This window comes from Globicephala melas, chromosome 20 (genome assembly GCF_963455315.2).
Source record: "Globicephala melas chromosome 20, mGloMel1.2, whole genome shotgun sequence".
Lineage (NCBI taxonomy): Eukaryota > Metazoa > Chordata > Mammalia > Artiodactyla > Delphinidae > Globicephala > Globicephala melas.
Window position 1 is genome coordinate 32,554,801 of NC_083333.1, and position 17,331 is coordinate 32,572,131.

Below are 17,331 nucleotides of genomic sequence, written 5' to 3' on the forward strand. Positions count from 1 at the left end.
GCGAGGGACCGGGCGGAAAGGGGTAACCGCGAGGTTTTGGGGGGTTCGTTTCCCAGAGCCTAATTCATTTTAGGGCATTTCAGAAAATTTTTTCCGGGGGGGGTGGGGGTGGAGGAGGTAGGTGGCCAAGCGAGGCTAGCGCAGCGGGGCTTTCTCCCCGCGCGCATTCCGGGCGGTGTGCGGGGCTCAGGCCACCGCCCGTGAGGCGGGGTCTGCGGGCGGGTGCGCCCTGGGGTGCGGGAGTCCGGCGCGGCCCAGGGCCTCGGTCCTCTCCCGGCGTGCGGGGGGGATGGTGTCGGGCGCGACCGTTTCGCAGGGAGCGGGTTCTGTGGCGGCGCCCGAGCAGCCCGCGCCCCGCGCGCGCCGGGCCCCAGCCCAGCCTGCAGGTCCCACAACGCCAGCGCACTCGGAGACGGCGCCGGGGGATGCGGGAGGCCGAAGCAAGGGCAGGTTTTTCCGTGTATAAGTTAAAACCGAAGGAAACCCGAAGGAGCCCCACATCCTGGAGCGCTTGAGCCACGCGCAGAGGAACGGGCGGCTCCAGGGACCGCGCCGCGGGGTCCTGGGGAAGAGCCCGGCTTTCCGAGGTTCGGCTGTTTCCAAAATACCCTTGTCAGCGATTTTCCAGCCGGCATGGGGCCCCGTGCCCGCCACCGTTTTCGCTCCGTTTCCTCTCTGAGTCCGGCTCGATCCGAGGCTGGAGCTGTCCTTTTCTGCGGCCTCTCCTGGAGCTGGGGGGAGGGGGCTCGGAGCCCTAGGACTCGCGAATGGCGGCGCCTGAGCTCCGGGCTCGGGGCGCCGGGCCCAGGCCGGGGCGGCCGTGCGTCGCCGCCCCGCTCCCTGCCTGGCTCGTGTTCCGCAGGCACCCAGGAGCCGCTCTCTGGCGGGCGGTGAGGCGCAGCGCGGCCTCTCCCCGCGAGCAAAGAACACAAAGAAAAGCTCCCTCCGACCTGGTAAGAATCTCTGCGGCACAGACGAGCGACAATAACCCACCTCCTTCCGCGTAAAAAGTCTAGCGGGCTAGTGGGGAAGGATCAATCCAGCCCGCGATCCACCCGCTGAAGGTGAAGATTAAAATTGCTGCTGGTAACCAAGCCCGCGTCCCGAGAATCGAGAGCAACTCTTTCTTTCTCGACAATTTTGGAATTTCTTATCGGTAAAAAGAAACCCCACAAAACAAAAGCATAGCATACACGGCTCCCCGGAGGCCGCCGGGAAGCCCCCCACCCCCCGCGCGCGCAGCCCCGGGCCCTCCGCGCCTTTGAAGCCGCAGGTTCCCGACCTCCCTCCCCTCCTTTCCCTTTGTCCCTCCCCGTGCCCCCCGGCCCCTAGCCCGGCGCGGGCAGCCCCTCCCTCCCCTGACCCCGGCGCGGGCAGCCCCCTCGCCCGGCGCTCCCCCGGCCCTGGTGGCCGGGCGCTTGCTCTGCAGGCCGGAGCGGCGGCGAGCCGAGTTATTTGTTAGACCGGGGTAGAGAGCTGACGATCCCCAGAGGGAGGAAGCCCCAAACCCCTTTGTATAAAGTTGAGAGACAAAGAAAACTCTTTGTGTAGGTTCCGTTTATTTACAATGCAAAAGCTCTCCGAATAAATATTAAAAAGCTTATCAGCTGAGCAAATATGTATTCACTTAATACATTATGTTTTCGGTTGTAGATTAAATCAAACACAAAATAATCTGCAAATAAGACGTGTAGAACCTGTAACATTAAATATAGCAATTTAAAATGGTATTCACAAAATGGAAAACATCTTAATCGCTTTATTGTCACGATGGGACGGCTAAAAAAAATCAGAAGACTTTCTGCAAAGTTCACAGTGAAGAATATTAAGCCTACCCATCTCCCTGTTGTTAAGGTGATATCAAACATTAAAACAATGCAGATTTAGGAAATGAGGAGAAATGTGTCGAATGAAAGCGGTCCTCCACGCGGGCGCACAGCCGTCCAGTCTATGTGTTGCTCCGCCGTTCCGCGCTCAGCGTCTGAAATTACCCCCAATTTCGCTTCCGAGTGGACTCTCGGCGTTAGGTGGGGGTGGAAGAGAAGGGAGGTGGGGGGCATTAAGTGCCCAGCCAGGAGGTGGAGGTGGACGACGGAGGCCGGGGGTCTGCTGGGACCTGGGCAGCGGTGAAGGTTGCGCTGGGCCCGGGCACTTGTCCGCCTCCCCAGGGCCCAGCCCAGCGTCGCAAACCCCACGTCCCCCGGCCGTGCAGAGACAGGCCTCGGCTCGGCGACCCGGGGCAGGCGCTGAAGGGAGAAATAATGTGGCCGATTTGGGGCGTTGAGAGAAAACAATTTCTGACTCTCAAATCGCCCCTCTCCAAACCTCCAATCCTCAGAGGAAGATCCTGGGCGAATTTGACTGGGGGGCAGGGTGATTGTTCCAGGCTCTCCAGGAAGCTCCCGGCTCCGGGACGGCCGACCGGGCACTGCGGCGTGGCGGCCCAGGTGACGCCGCCGGCGGACGTAGACCCCTGGGGCTCCGGGGAGCTGGCCCGGGGTCCTGGCTCGGCAATGCGGAGTGGGGGCCTGGTCCCGTTAGGGATGTTGGGGGGGGCGCGGCGGGTTCAAAAGAATGGGCCGAAAGACGCATGAGGGGGATGGGAGAGGGGAGAAAATGAAGGTTATTAAAAAAAAAAAACAACTCTTGAGTTACAATCAATAAAATTACTCGCTTAATTAGCATGGTCATTCGGTTAAGCAGAATGCAGTAAAAGCTGAACCTCGGAATGGGGGGAGAGGAAAAAAGCTAGCGTCGACCCCAGGCCTTCCCTCAGAGACACCTTTGGGCAGCGGGGGAGGGGAGAGGGTGTGCGTGTGAGTGTGTGTGTGTGTGTGTGTGTGTGTGTGCGTGCGTGATGGCTTCGCAGATTTGGGTTTTTATCACCCAGAGGAGCCAGCAGCCTTTCGCCGAGGCGCCCTCGCCGCAGGGATCCGCGAAGGGGAAGCGTCGAGCTGTACGGCCGGGTTCCCTCAGGCTCCTCCGGGCGGAGCGTGGCCGGGACGGTGCGTGTGCGCGCGGGGATCGGGGCGGCCCGGGTGGCCAGCGCGCGCGCGTGCAGCGGGGAGACGCGCGGAGCTCTCCGGACCCGGCCGCCGGGCCTGGCCGCGAGGCTCGGGCCGACGGGGTGGGGGGGTGGGGGGCGGGCGGGGCGGAGACCCCCGGGCGAGCCGAGCCCCAGAGTCACCAAGTCTCCTCTGCTTGCCTCCGCAGACTATGGACCCGCACGGCGGCCGCCGGCTCGGCACGCGGCCGCCCGCCGAGGAGACCAGTCCGCCGGCGTGCTGACCGGCCCCGCCGCCGCCGCCGCCAGTGACCCCGGACGCCGCCTCCTCCGCGCCTCCCGCGCGCCGTCCGCGCGCCGAGCCGCCCCCGGGCCCCGGCCGCGCTGCTCCCGGGAGGCGGCGGCGGGCCGGGGCCGGGGCCGGGGCCCGGCATGGATGGCCGCGACTTCGCACCGCCGCCGCATCTGCTGTCGGACCGCGGGAGCCTGGGCCACCGCAGCGCCGCCGCTGCCGCGCGCCTCGCCCCGGCCGGGCCCGCTGCGCAGCCCCCGGCGCACTTCCAGCCCGGAAAGTACTTCCCGTCGCCGCTGCCCATGGCTTCGCACACAGGTCAGTGCCGGCCGGGTGGGCGCGGGAGAGGAGGCCCTGCCGCGAGGTGGGCACGGTCGAGGGTCGTACGGGAGCCTGCCCCTCCTCTCCTTGGAGCATTTGCGGAGAAGCCTTCGGTTTCATTTCCCTGCACCGGCACCGGTGGCGGCCCGCGCATCCTATGGGCGCCCCGAGCCGGATCATCGCGGTTTAGAACGGCCTTCCCCAGGGTCCCCCAGTGTCTCGGAGGGGCAGCCTCGGAGCCGGCTAAAAATAAAGCCTTTCCCCTCCTGCCACCCTCCCCCACCCCTTCCTGCAAAAGAACTAAATTCCGCGGAAACCTCATTTCTGCATTCTGCATTCTGCATTCACATCCTTAAAACATTCCGGGGCTGGGACAACGAGGCACATTCTGCGGGAACAAAACGGCCGTTGTGAAGGTGGGGGGGGGGTGCCGCGGTCTCTCGGATTAGGGCGGTGTGTGCGCGGGGTGAGCGTTAATAGGGACTGCTGGTGTAAGACGAGCAAATCCTGTTTCTATATAAAGCCTTGAAGTGTCAGGGCGAGAATGGGTTTGCAGGGGATGCATTTGCTTTAACAAGTGCCTCTGGTATCCTGCTAAAGCCGGACAAAGCGTGGCCAGATCGCGGCCCAGCCCCGCGGCCTGCGCCCTGGGGGAGCGCAGCGCCGGCGCCGGCTCGGCTGGGGGCGGCGCGGGGGCCGCCGACGGATTTCGGTGCAGGCGAGTTCGCAGCAAATTTGCTCCAGGAGGAGAGAGCTGGGGCCGCCCTGCACTCGGGTCTTCTCCAGTTCTCTCCCGGAGAGAGCTGTTCCTTGGCAGAGCTGACCCAGGCCTCCAGAGCAGTCCCCGTCTCGGGTGGCTTTGATATTACTGTCGAGCCAGGTCAGAAGAGAAGCAGGGCCGGGCAGAGGGTGGCGAAGGGGCCGCGATCTCGCCTGAGACCCTGGAGGTTACTGGCCAGTGCCGGCTGAGTTTGCAGGAAGCTGGAGGGGCTGCGCGTATGGGGACCCGCTGGTCACCCTGAAAGGTTGGCTTGCTTTTGTTTACAGTTTGTTCTAAACATCAGAAATGTTGTTTGCCGCTTTTTTTGTTGTTGTTAATTTGGCAGTAACAGTTATTGCTAGCTTGATGAACTGTGAATACTAATAAAATTATATCTGCTTTAATGGGATTACAATTAGTGTGTGGATTAAAACGGATGGCAGAGTCAGGCTAAAAGGGAAAATGTCAGAAGGGAGGGCAGTCAGAAAGAAAAACATAAATTACCTAAAAAGAAAAAAAATACGAGAAATTGCTTGATTACTAATGGGCATTTAGCATTTACAACGTGAGATACGAAAAGTTCGAGCACGCTGGGAGTAGAGGGGCTGGACTCAGCACTCTCCTGGAATCAGCCCTTCGCCCGCGTTTCCTGTTCCAGTGCGAGCCTTCTGCAAGGCTGCTTTTTTTCTCTTCCTTGCTCTTCCTTCTTCCTCTCCCTTGCTTTTTTCTCTTATAGATTTATAACTCAAAAAAGCAAAAGTACTTGCCTGGGCAATTGGTGATTTTAAATATCTGTCCTTGCTGTTCCTGTGGTTGTCTCTCCTGCCCCTGCATTAGAGATGCTGCCCGCCCAGCTCAGCCCACACTGGGGGGTTGAGGTTGGGGGCTTGTGGTGGCAGCAGGGACAGTGCTACAGTTTCCCTAGCCCCTTCTGGCTGCACACACACACACATACACACACACACCCCGCACATGCCATACCCTCTAGCCTGGAGGGTACAGAAACCGGTCCAGAAGGGCCCCCGACACCAAGGCTCTCCCAGTAGTACACAGACAGGCTGGGGCTGTGCCCCCCATGGGGTGGGGCAGGGCCAGACCAGATTCCCCGTCAGTTCAGGTCACTGCTGTCTCTCTCGTCCCCATTCAACAGCCCACGGCCCTCCCCAGGTCCTGGTCAGCCGCCATTTCCCCTTTCTGTTCTTATATCCAGATGCCCGCACCACCGAGTCAGGTGGGAACGTGGTCTGGGTGGCCCAAACCATTGTCTTGTTCATTCCAAGTTTGACCACGTGGTTCTTGGATCGTAGGCCATGGAGGGTTTGGAGAAATTGGATGGGTGCTGGCTTGGTCTGTGTCCTTGACCCAGACCCTACCCACCTCCCCCATATGCAGGGTGCTCTAGGGGGCGCTGGAGGTCCCCAGGGCACCCTGGGGGGGGGAGCTGGAGGGCCACGTGTCCCCTGCTCCTGGAGGCTGTTTGCACCTCCCGGGGGACCAAAGAGACCTATTGTGCTTGGAGATGTTCAACCCATTTGTGACGGGAAGGCTGGCCTACAGGGCGTCCAGCTAGAAACATCTGCCGCTGAAAGCCTTTTGAAATTGCTGAAAGCCAGTATCTTGTATTGGTTTTAAAATATAGCTACATCAATTTTTTTTAAAAGGAATTATACCCCAGACTACTTTGCTTTGGTCTGTATCTGTATATGATCTAGTTTAAAAAGAAAAAGGTATAATTAAGTTCAAATATTTTTTGCATCTCTTGTATGGATTTCAAAACGGCCAGTTTGGCAGACTTTCTTCCATTTTCGCGGATGGCCTCGGGTCCGCAGGCCACGGCTGCAGCAGCCCATCCCGCCCCTCCCTGCACTGACTACCCTGCTGAAAGGAAAATTGCTCCGAGCTTCTTCCTATTTGTCCGGCTCTAACATGGGAGTAAGATCCAGCCACCGGAGATTGAGTCCCTGGCTTCTGAGGATTGCTCGTCCCTGGCACAGACACACGGCCTGGCCAAGGGTCTCCCTCCCTGCCCTCCGCCAGTGCTGCCCTTCCTCGTCCCCACCCAGTGCTTTCAAAATGTCAGCTTGAGGGACCCCGATGGGATATTGGGCTCCAGGGCTCCTTCCATTGTTTTTCTAAAACTGAAAGTGCCGATAGCTTTACCATCGGGCTGAAGGGTTTTATGGTAAAGTGCTGTTCCAGTAACCTTGTCACCAAAAGGTGTAATTAGAATGTTTGGAATCGTTATTTTTAGTGCAGTGTTAGATTTTGTCTCTAATACAGATGGTCCGGAGGCAAAGCTGTGAAATCTAGGGGAAAAAAAAGGAAAATCAACAACGCACCAACCCAAGATTTTTCATCAGCGCTACTGCCTGGAGCGATTGGGGATCGCGCCTCTCCTCCGAGCGCGTTTAGTAGGAGGCAGCCCGGCCTGGGAGAAGCCCAGTCCCCGCCCCCTCTTCTAGCCGGTCAGCTCCTGCCCTCCATCCTTCTCTGTACGTCCCCCTCAGGGCTGAACCTTCGAGAATCACCGGGTCTCCACCCGAGGAAGGCGGAGGAGCCGATCAAGTCTTGGTTTCAGCAATGTGACAGCGGGTGGGTTCTCCTCTCCGCCCCTTCTCCCGGCTTCTTTGGGGTGTAAATGGCCGGGCCTGGAAGCCAGGTGCCCTGGGCCTGCGGTTGTTGGGAGTAAACAGGACGGCACGTTCCTTCTGGTGGGAGAACCACAAACTTCTCTCCTGCTAACAGTGCTTCTGATTGCCAATCTCAAAAAAAAAAAGAAAAGAAAAGAAAAGAAAAAGAAAAGAAAAATGCAGAGGAAAAAAAGATAATTTCCGGGTGTAAAAAGACCCCATCAAAGGGTCCCCCCCCCCATGGGATATTTTTTTGTAAAGGAAAAAAAATACATTTTCGTAAATACCTCATTAACTCAGTGACACGGTGGAGTGTTTCTGCAACAGTTACCAACATTAAGTAGGTGTGAAAAGAGTTACTTTCCGAAGACTCTACCCATCCTGCTCTGTTAAGTGACAGAAGCAGACATCAAAGCCAAGGCTGCCCTGCGGAGCCAGGAATCCAGTGGCCTCGTGTATCGGCCAGGCTGTGGCCGCCTCGCCCACCCCAGTGAAGCCATTTTTGGAATGTGGGTTTTTTCTCAGTGGGGCTTGTACTGCCCCCATGTCTGATTTTTCCTACAAGGATATTCCTATAGGAATATCCAGGTCATGTGAGCACTAAGGCAAATTAGCCAGCAAGGCAGGGAGCAGCCTTGTGCCATCCCTCATCACCCCCAAACACTCCCGTGTATTCTTAGAAATCTCCCTCGTCTGCTGTGAGACTGGGTTCAACAGCCCGCACAGACAGGACAAAACGCACAGGAGGCTGTTAGAATAACATGGAGGGAGCTAAAAATACCCCTCAGAAACACACATAAAAAAGCCAAATCCAACAACAGAACGAGCTAAAAATATTCCAGGCTTTGGCAAAGAGCACAGAGTTAAATAAATTATACAAGAGCCATTCATGGGAGCAAGTTGACTTTCTCTCTTACGGGAACTTGGTTCAAGCTAATAAAAATAATAATTTACTGGCCACTGAGCTTTGCTTGAGTTTAGATTTAATTGGTGGGGCTTCTGGCATTTGTCACTTCTTGGCGATTAGTGGGCTTGCCCTGGCCTGGGGTAGGGTGGGGATGGGGTGCTGAGTCTGGGTCCCTGGAAGCAGGGCAGTGTCTCCCCACCAACCCGAGGAGCAGGGCCTGGGTGCAAGGGCAGGATGCCCAGGAGGCCAGAGGAGGGAGGCTGCAGGGGAGTGGTCAGGGAAGGCAGAAAAGAGGACAGGCAAGGCGCCGCTATTTTAATTTGATAAATGATCGTATACCTTTAAGAGTGTGTTTTAACAATCAAGATACACTCCAGCAAGTTGATAGGATGTTCGCTGTCAACTTACATATGTCATCAGCGGGGGCTGTGAGCATAAATAATGTGCGAGAGTGTGCGGGATGCGCTACAGCCTCTCCAGGAGCCCGGCAGGTAGCACCCTTGTCTCTCCTGCTGTCTGGGGGCAGCTGCCAGAGGAGGATAGAAGTCGGGGCACTTCAGGCAGGGTTTTTTTCCCTCTGGGGAGTTCCCAGGTCTTCCCACCAAAATAAGAGCTCCAGATGGCTTGCTCAGAGAGACCACTGCAGGTATGATCTGAGGCTGGAATCCAGCGTTGGCTGGTATCTTTTCAGGGAGCAGATGTCTTAAGTTCAGCCATTTCCCAGGAATGTCAAACTTCCACCTTGGGATTACAGTCAGGGTAACCTCCTTCGCTCTGTCCTCTTGCTTGCTCTTGATGAGACGCCCCTGGAAATCCCAGCAGGCCCTCCCAACTCCCAAAGGACTACACTTCCCAGAATGCTCCTGGTCTAGCTCCAGGGTCTGAGCCTGGGACCGGCCCTGAGCTGGGAATTCCCAAGCTCAGATAGAGTTCAGCCAGTGCCACTGGGAATGAGTGCTTTCTGGGCGGAAGGGGGCCTTGGTTGCCACCTCCAGTAACCCCTTGCCCTTCCTCCTGAAAGAGGCCTCTGGGCCCTGCTTGGCTTCCTCCCTACCATAAATATCTGAATATAGGCCCCAAAAGATGGGAGCTGCCCCTCTGCCCCAGGGGCACCCTGTGCAGAGGGCAGCTGCCTTGATTGGCGTGGCCAGAGTCCCAGGGGGATTCCCACCATATGCCCTGATCCCAGCCCATTGCACGTGGCCTTCTCAGAGGGGCCCTGGTCACACTGGCAAAGGGTCAGCTTGGAAGGGACGTGGGGACTCCACCTGGGTGGCATCAGGGCATCTCTGCCTAGAGAGTCCCATGAGAAAACCCTGCACAGACTTTGGGGCAGCGCCCCACTCCCCAGCCTCCCACTGACAGGCGGCAGTAAACCCTATCAATGCCGTATTGACCAGTATCCACCTGGATGACTTCTGATGAACAGAAACCATCCCCCCAGGACGGGGGTGCTGCCCTAGCCCCTCTGGAAGGAAGGCCTAGCCCATCATCACCCATCCAGAGAAAGTTCTCACTCCTGCCGCTCCCGACAGCCTCCTGGAGAGGTGGGCACGCCTTGGGAAAGGCCCTCGTTGGAGGTCTTTGCTGGGACTTGCGCCACAGCTCTCGAGCTGAGGCCGACCTCAGGGCTTTGGGGTGCAGCATGTGCCCTGTCTGTTTGGCAGTAGGTAACTTGCACTGCAGGGCTTCCTCCTGCCTTGCCCGCCAGGGGATGGCTCCCCGGGGTTCCCCTGTCCCCATTAACCTCTGGGACCTCCTTTCTCCCACCAAAGACTCCAGATTAAAAGCAAACAACAAAATTACAACCAGCATGCACTGTCTAGAACATGTCCCCAAAGCCCCGGGCCACGCCAAGGAAGGTTCGGGTTTTGCAGCCCGCACTCCAAGACTGCTGCTCCGTCTCGGCTTTGACGTCCTGCCTGATGACGTTTTTATGGGATAATATACCATTTGGATCATGCAGGCCTATTTGTCAGTGAGCCGCCCCTGTTTGTTGTAATATATAATATTACTGCCTCCTGTGGCCCTGCCAGCAGCTGCCACTGGAGGACGGGGACCGGTCGGTGGGAACTGGGTGTGGGCTTAGAGGAGGTAGGGGGGCGCCGGGTGGGAGTTGCCCCCTCCCCGCTTATGGGATTGGTGTGGGTTTGCAGTAGGCTGCGGGCCTGGCGGAGAGGCATCCAGTGCCCAAGCTGGGAGCCAGCCGGGCTGGCATCTGAGGGCTGCTGCAGCTGTCCAGACGATTAGGTTCCAGATTGGATCAGCCAGGAAGCTTTTTTTTTTCTTTCTGACCTAGGGTGGGGGAGGGGGAGGAGGGAATGAACAGGTGGGTTGGGTTCCCTGCCCCCTCTCCCCTCCCCCGGGGCCCCCAACAAAGAGTCCAGTGTTTTTAGATCCAGAGACTTTTGAGGCTGGGGAAGGGGGGACCCACTGTGTGCCTGGAACCGGAAGGAAAGTTCAAGCAGCCCTGCTTCATCTAAGTATAGGAACTTGGTTTCCTCTAGAAATTACCAGAAATGCAGGGAAGGGGCAGAGGATAGGTGTGCTGCTGAGAGAGGCCTCTGAGCAGTAGGCTGGGGTCCCCAAGGGTGGCCTGGGGTGGTGTCTTCTTGGGGAGCCTCGCCAAGTAAGACAGACCCATCAGACACATTTTAGTGGCGGTTTACTAACTAAACCACGCTCTGCCATCTTCTTGGGAAGAGGCAGTCTTGGCTGGATCCCTTTGCTCCTCCTTCAGGGAAGCCAGAGCCTTTCTTCCCTGGGACTTCCTTCTGAAGGCAACTCTGGGGAGGGCACCATGGCCCCATCATCACAGAGCCAGACCAGGCAGGGCCCCCCACCATCAAGGCAGGCATGCTGGGAGCACAGCTGGATGGGGGTGAAAAGAAGGCAGTTTGGGAACAGCCAAGGGGCGGAACCCAGGGTGGGGACGCGGTGGGGGTGTAAGGAAGGGGCTGCGCTCCCAGGCCGCTGTCCACCAGCATCTCACGAGCATCTCACAGCACCCTGTGGCAGGCTCCGTCTCAGCACAGGCATTGCTGCCTGGCTCAGCCCGTGTCCCCTTTGGGGGCAGAGGCACAGACCTACCCTGCAGACCCCAACGTCCCCACAGGCCCTCCAGGGCATTAACTGGCTGAGCTCACATGAGCCCACAGTGAATGGACACACGTCACACCTGCTCACGTGTGCTCACACCCCCAGGCATGTCCTTACACCCACACCTGCTCACACTCATGCAGACACTCGCTCACGGACACTCACAACTGGCCTTCAAGGAGTCACATCCCGGTTGGCCCCTGGGAGAGCCAGCCCGCCCCGCAGTCGGAATGTGCTTTCTGATCTGTCTCCAGTTCCCGCCACCTGCTCCATCCTTCAGCTCCTGGCCACCTGCCGGGGATGGAGCCTGCAGGTCCCCAGTGACCCTCGGTGGCAGACTGAGGGCCTGATGTGCAGAGCTTGGTGCTGGTGAGCTGCCCACCCCCGCTTCAGCCCCCTTCTTCACTGTGTCACTGGCTTCTGCTGAACTGGAGCTGGTCCTTTCCCAGCACCCGCCCCAGGCTTCTGCTTCGAATGAAGCTATCCCCACGTCCAATTCCTCCAGGAGGTGCCGGTCAGCTTCCCTGCTCTGCCTCTACCTGCAGGTCAGCCCCAAGCCTGTCTGAGCCTTCAGCCCTGCTTCTCCTTCCCTTGGGGCCTCCCTTACCCAAGCCCCCTACACCGTAGGTCAGCTCCCACCTACCACCCTTGTCATATCACTGTCCCCGAAGGTTCCCAACACTCAGCACATGTGCCAAGCCACCCACAGGCTCTGGCCACCTGTACTCCCCTCTTTGCTGCCCCAGGTACCTCCTCTGCTCCCCTTCCCCTGTCTCTCCTGGAGTCTCCCCACCTGGGCAGCCCCTACAGCCACCAGTGCCCAGGCTCCACCCGCATGGTCCGTGACCTCCGGCCCTGACCGCCCTTGGCAGTCTGTCCCCCCAGGCCTTGCAGCACCCCCGCCCTTCTCCACGCGGGGCCATCTTCCCCGTGGGACCCCAGCGTCCTGAGTCTGGGTGTCTGTGCCCTCCATCCCTTGGTTCCCCCAGAGCTGGGCCTGGCCGTTGCTGGCCTCCCTCCCGTGCAGGATGGCTGGGGCCGAGACGGGGTGTGCGTGCCTGTCCACACTTGGGTAAGGCACACACATGCCTGTGGACATGAAAAGAGCCCTGTTCGTTTTTTTTCTCCTGCAATTTTGACCCCACACTGGAAAATCGAGACGATAACCCTCTGGGAGAACCTCACGAGGAAGAGAAGGGCAGGAGACACCGGATTCTGAATTGGCCCTGGTCTCTTCACTAAAAACCAAGATGCCCGCCCGACACCCGACCACACATACATGGGGACATTCACGTGGGCAGTATCTCCAGCCTGTGTGGCCACCTCCCAGGGGCCAGGTCAGCATCTCCTTACCTTCCAGAAGCATCTTCTTTCGTCCGCAGAGGCTCCCAGACTCTGTGCACTCCATTTAAAAGAGGTGTCAGAGCTAAAAAGATTGGCAGAGAGGACAATCCCCTCCTTCTTAGTGTCACACCCAGTGACGGGGTGAGGGGGTGGCAGTGAGAGGTCCACTGGGCAGTGCAGCCCAGCGTCATCCTTGTGGCATGCGGGCTGGCCTCTGGGCGCACGTGTGAGGTTGTGCAGTGGAGAGGGGGACCAGTGGAGATAGAACAAGGCTCAGGATGGGACTGTCCCTGCGGAGACACCGCTACCCCCTCCCCCTGCAGTAAGGGAGGGACCTGGTGGTGCAGGAGCTGGGCACCGGGTGGGACCACTTTCTGCCTGTCCCCTGACTGGCCCCTGCAGGTGACTCCCTAACCGTCAACATGTGTGGTGGGGCACCTACGATAGATTGGAGGACAGAAGCCAGCGGCTTCACCTGGGCCTTAGGGCCTGGTGGGCGAGGGGGGACAGACGCTGGGGGAGAGCTGCCCGCTCCCCTCCTCTCCCTTCTGTGGTGGCTGTGTGGGTGGCTGCATAGGCAGGGGCTGGGGGGGGTGGACAACCAACAAAAGGGAAATGAGGGCACAGGAGAGATGAGGGAGCAGGGCTGTGGCCCCTCGCCGTCTGCTCCATCTCCATCCCGGGCAGTCAGGCATGGCAGCGAGGGGCTGCAGGCACTGGAGCATTGAGTTGCCAGGTGGGGCCCGCTCGCCGCACCACTCTGCTTTCCAGCATTTACACACCAGGAGGCTTCGGAGCCGCTCCTGGTTTGGGCCCCAGTGCCCGGTCTGGGAGGGGTGCGTGGCTGCCCGGGGCTGGTGCCAGTTAGTGGCACACCCCTGCCTGCACATCTCGTGGCGGCTCTTCCCCACAAGCCCTGAGTCTCCAGATCCTGGTCGCTTCTCTCCCCCAGGCAGCGCTCACACGCCTGCACTTTGTACTCAGTGGGGCACAGGCCCTTGATGCCTCTTCCCATCACTCCCTATAGGGTCCTGGCGGCCGGCAGGTGGGGATTCAGGACCCAGTATTGGACATGGACGTGGGGAGGGCAGGACCGGGGCTCCCGCCCGCCTCCTGGCCTCAGCAGCACCGTGCAGAAGGGTGCCAGCAGATCCCTCTGTGCCTGGCCTGTGTGCACAGCCTTTCTCACCCTACACAGGATGCCGGGGAAGGAGCCGGACCTGTGACCCCCCAGGACTTGCCTGTTTGCCTGGTGAGGCAGCTGCCCTGTCCAGCTGGCCTCCCACAGGCCTGGCCAGCAGGTCACCTGAGGGCAGTTTGCCTGAAGCCAGTCCCCTTTTTGAGACATTTTGCATCCCTTTGGGTCTCCTAAAAATAAGCTTTCAATTTGTTTTAAATTAATATTAAAATTAAATCTAAATTAAATCGCAATGCATCTTTAGGCGAACTCTTAAAAAGCCCTTAACGAGTGTGAATACAGATAAAATCAAGAAAAGTTGGGAAGGTGCACACGAGCAGCGTCATCTTTCCACCTGTCAAACATCTGCTCCAAGACACAGGCCAGTGAGACGGCCCCAAGCAGCTGCGCAAGGTTGTGGGTCACCAAGAGGTCCGAGGGCCATTGTTGGAAGCCAGGGTGCCCGGGCAGCCCGCGACTTCCTGGGATTCCAGGGTGAGGGTGAGTGACCCTGCACGCTGCAGCCACTCAGTAACTGTTTGTGTAACGAGTGAGCTGGGTTAGAACTCCATTCTCTGGACGGGGCTCAGGGCCCAGTCTGTGGCTTGGGTGACAAGGACGTTTGTGCTGTCCGGTCTGGACAGCACTTTCTTCCGATGTTCCCACGCCAGCTGCCTGCCCTAGTGAGGTCAGCAAGTGCCCCGGGCTTACCTGGGCACTCCTCCTGGACTGCCTGGAGCCGATGGAGGTTCAGGGCAGCCCCACCAGGCCCTGGCTCCCGAGGGCCGCTGGACCAGGTGGCCGGAGGGCATGGTGCATCTTGAGGTCTCTAGACTGTGTGGGGGGCACCCTTTGGAGACCTCATTCCACCCGGGCAGCCCAGCCCAGAGCCCCCTCCCCTGGTCTGGCAGCAGAGCCTTTTCCACACACGACACTTGGTCGGAGCCCAGCATGTGAATCGGGCGAGGGGTCAGTCCTCAGGCTCAGGGCTGAGTCCCCTGCTGCCCCCTGGTCCTGAGGCAGGTGGGGTCCAGGTGGAGGCTCAGCAAGGCCACGTGCTTGCTCTGTGGTCACATCGGGAGCCACCCAGGAGCACAGGCTTCTGGGCTGGAGGTCCAAGGCTGGTTCTCTGCCTGAGCCCCCCGCCCCTGGCATGGGGTGGGGCTGGGGGAGCACAGGGCTGGGTGCCCCAGGCTGTGGGTGAGCTGCACGGGGCAGGGGTCTTCCCTCCGTTGGGAGCTCTTGCTGGGCCGCCCCGAGGCTGGTTCCCCGCTGGCTCCCCTGGGCTGGCTGGCACTCCATCCCCATTTGGGACCCCCAGACCAGTGGGGTGCACTTCACCCCAGAAACAGCTCTCCTTGCCCTGTTCACTTCAAGAGTTCCCAGAAACACCGGAGTTTTACGTCAGAGAATTGAGGTTTTCTCCCTACTTATACTCACCGTCTTTAGAAATTAAAATACTTTCTCTCCGTTCTTCGAAGGAAGTGGGGTGGTTTGTCAAAGCGGCGCTGTTAGAAGAAACTACAAGGATACAGAGCCCTGGGTGCGTCCTGCCCCCACCCCATCTCCCTTCTTATGGGGGTGTAGCGCTGCCCCCAGGAGCACACTGGGGGGGATCCCTGCTCCCCAGCGGGCTGCCCCCCAAATGCTCCTCCCACCAGGAGCCGTGGGCAGCCGCGGTGCCAGGCCTTTCCCTGCTTCTGGTCACAGACATTAGAGTCGGGTTGGGAGGGCAGGTCTGCTGAGAGCCTCAGAAGGCAGGGATGGGGTGCAGAGGGTGGCCTGTCAGAAATTCCAGAATGTGGGCTCCCTGGAAGGCTCTGCCGGGAGAAGCACAGGGTACCCCCCCATCTGCTGGGAATGAACTGGGAGTGTTGGGTGCCCTCTTCCCCTGCCTGCCCACAGCTGAGAAAGAGGCGTGTTCAGGCCAGCTCGAGGTGCTGGGTGCCTGGGTCCAGGGGATGGGATGCAGGAGAGCGGGGTGGGCCCCTCCGACCCTGTCCAGATGGGCTCTCCCTCTGAGGGGACCGGTGGGGCTAGGGCGTGAGTGTGCACCCTGCCGTCTGCACTGGACTGCAACCACTAGGGCGTTTGTCTCCCTGCAGCTGGCTTAGTTCAGGATGGTGTGAAGGGAAGCCTTGCCTTGGCTGGAGACGCTCCTCCAGCTGGCGGGGTTTGGAGGGGGTGGCGCCGACCAGCCCTGGTCACCTCCCCGCGCCCCCCCGCCCCCCGCCTGTTTGCTGGCCTTCAGGGGCGTCCTGGAGGGGGAGTGCTGGTCATTCGCCAGGGAGGGTGTGAGAGGGAAGGGAGGCGGAGACCACAGAAGGTGTGAAGAATAGGAGGGGGTGGGGGGCAGCCCTCTGAGTCACTCTCGGCCAGAGTCCGAGGCGGCCCTGGTGGGGAGTGTTGGCCACCCCGCGCTCCCCGCCTAGCCAAAAGACTAAATTTACCCTTTTAATAAGAACCAGACTTATATCCGGTTTTCCTTTTCTTTTATTAGTTCTGGGCTGTTGGTGGTTGGGCCCGTCCCCTGTCATCGTTGCCTCTATATTTGTGGGCCTGGTGGCTCAGCAACCACAGAGTTTTCCTATTATGGCCTGTGAGACACGGCCTTTGGGCCAACCGGGTCTTCTAGAAGGTTCTCCTGGACCAGCAGAGAGGGGCTTCCCCTGTGACGCACTCATGTTTCTGGGCGGGCACCCCTCACCGGGGCTGCCCCTGCGTCCCACGGCCGGGCTGGCGGAGGCTCGCGTTCTGCCCCCACTGCTGCCGCCCCCACGCCCCTCCCCCACCAGCACCCCCTCTCCCACGGCTGCAGCTGTCTCTCTCTGCCTCCAGCCTCCTCCTTCTCTTCTGTCCTTCCTTCCTCCCCGTGCCTGTCTCGGCCTCCTCTTCTTGTCCCCCTGTCTTCTCGGGGCTGTGGATGGCAGCTGGGGTCATTGGGTGGCATCCTCAGGGATTCTGGGACTGTGGCAGCAGGGGGTGGCTTGAAGCAGGGCAGGCTCCATGTCCGGTGAGACCAAGTGAGTGAGGGGGGTCAGACAGGCCGACATCTGGAGGCCACCGGTTTGTGGCTGGAGGGGACTGCCGCAGATCCCGATAATTTCTGTGTCCTGGAGAGCCTGCCTGGTGAGGCTGGGCCTGCCCGGAGCGGGTCCCAGATCGGAGGGGGCTTCTGAGCTGCTTCTCCACCACAGAGGAATCAGGCTGTCTGTGGGGAGATGGCCCCAGCCACGTGACCTGCCAACTGCCCCCAGAATCCACACAACCGCTGGACCCGCTTTCAGGTCCGGGTGGCTGGGGGCTGAGCAGCTGGGCTGGGGAGGGGGCCGACTCCCAGGCAGGAGGGGGTCGGGGGTCTTGGTGCTGCCGCTCGGTACAGGCTTGAGACTAGAGTTCCCCTTCCACCGTGAGTAAGCTGGATGTGCCCCCCAGGGTGGAGAAGGAGGGGGGTGTCCTGTTGTTTCTCGCCTGCCACCACAGGCATCAGGCAGAATTAAAGGCCAGGAGCCTTTTTCAGAGTCTGGGCCAGGAAGGAGACCGGTTTGGTGGCAGTGTGACCCTGGGAAGCAGCATCCCTCAGGGCCGGCCCAACCCGTGTGTGACTCCCTCACACAAGAACAAGTCACCACCTTGCGCACACTTGGAGCCAGGTGTGCACACCCACGTCGAGTGCACCCTCGGAGCCTCTGCCCCAGACCTGCATGCACATCTGTGCCTGTGTGCACGGCCATTGCCCACATGCACACTCAGCCATGCACACACACCCAGACACACCCTGAGTGCCCACACATAGT

General features: G+C 59.6%; 1 protein-coding gene across 7 annotated transcripts in view; it reads left to right on the plus strand.

Moving 5' to 3' along the window:
- The first annotated feature begins 3,436 nt into the window (after positions 1-3,436).
- Positions 3,437-17,331, plus strand: part of BAHCC1 (BAH domain and coiled-coil containing 1) — a 54,400-nt gene continuing 40,505 nt past the window's right edge. For all 7 annotated transcript variants that reach the window (XM_060290294.1, XM_060290295.1, XM_060290297.1 and 4 more), the window contains exon 1: positions 3,437-3,614. In XM_060290294.1, the coding sequence (XP_060146277.1) occupies positions 3,437-3,614 (178 nt within the window). The remainder of the gene's footprint in view (positions 3,615-17,331) is intronic.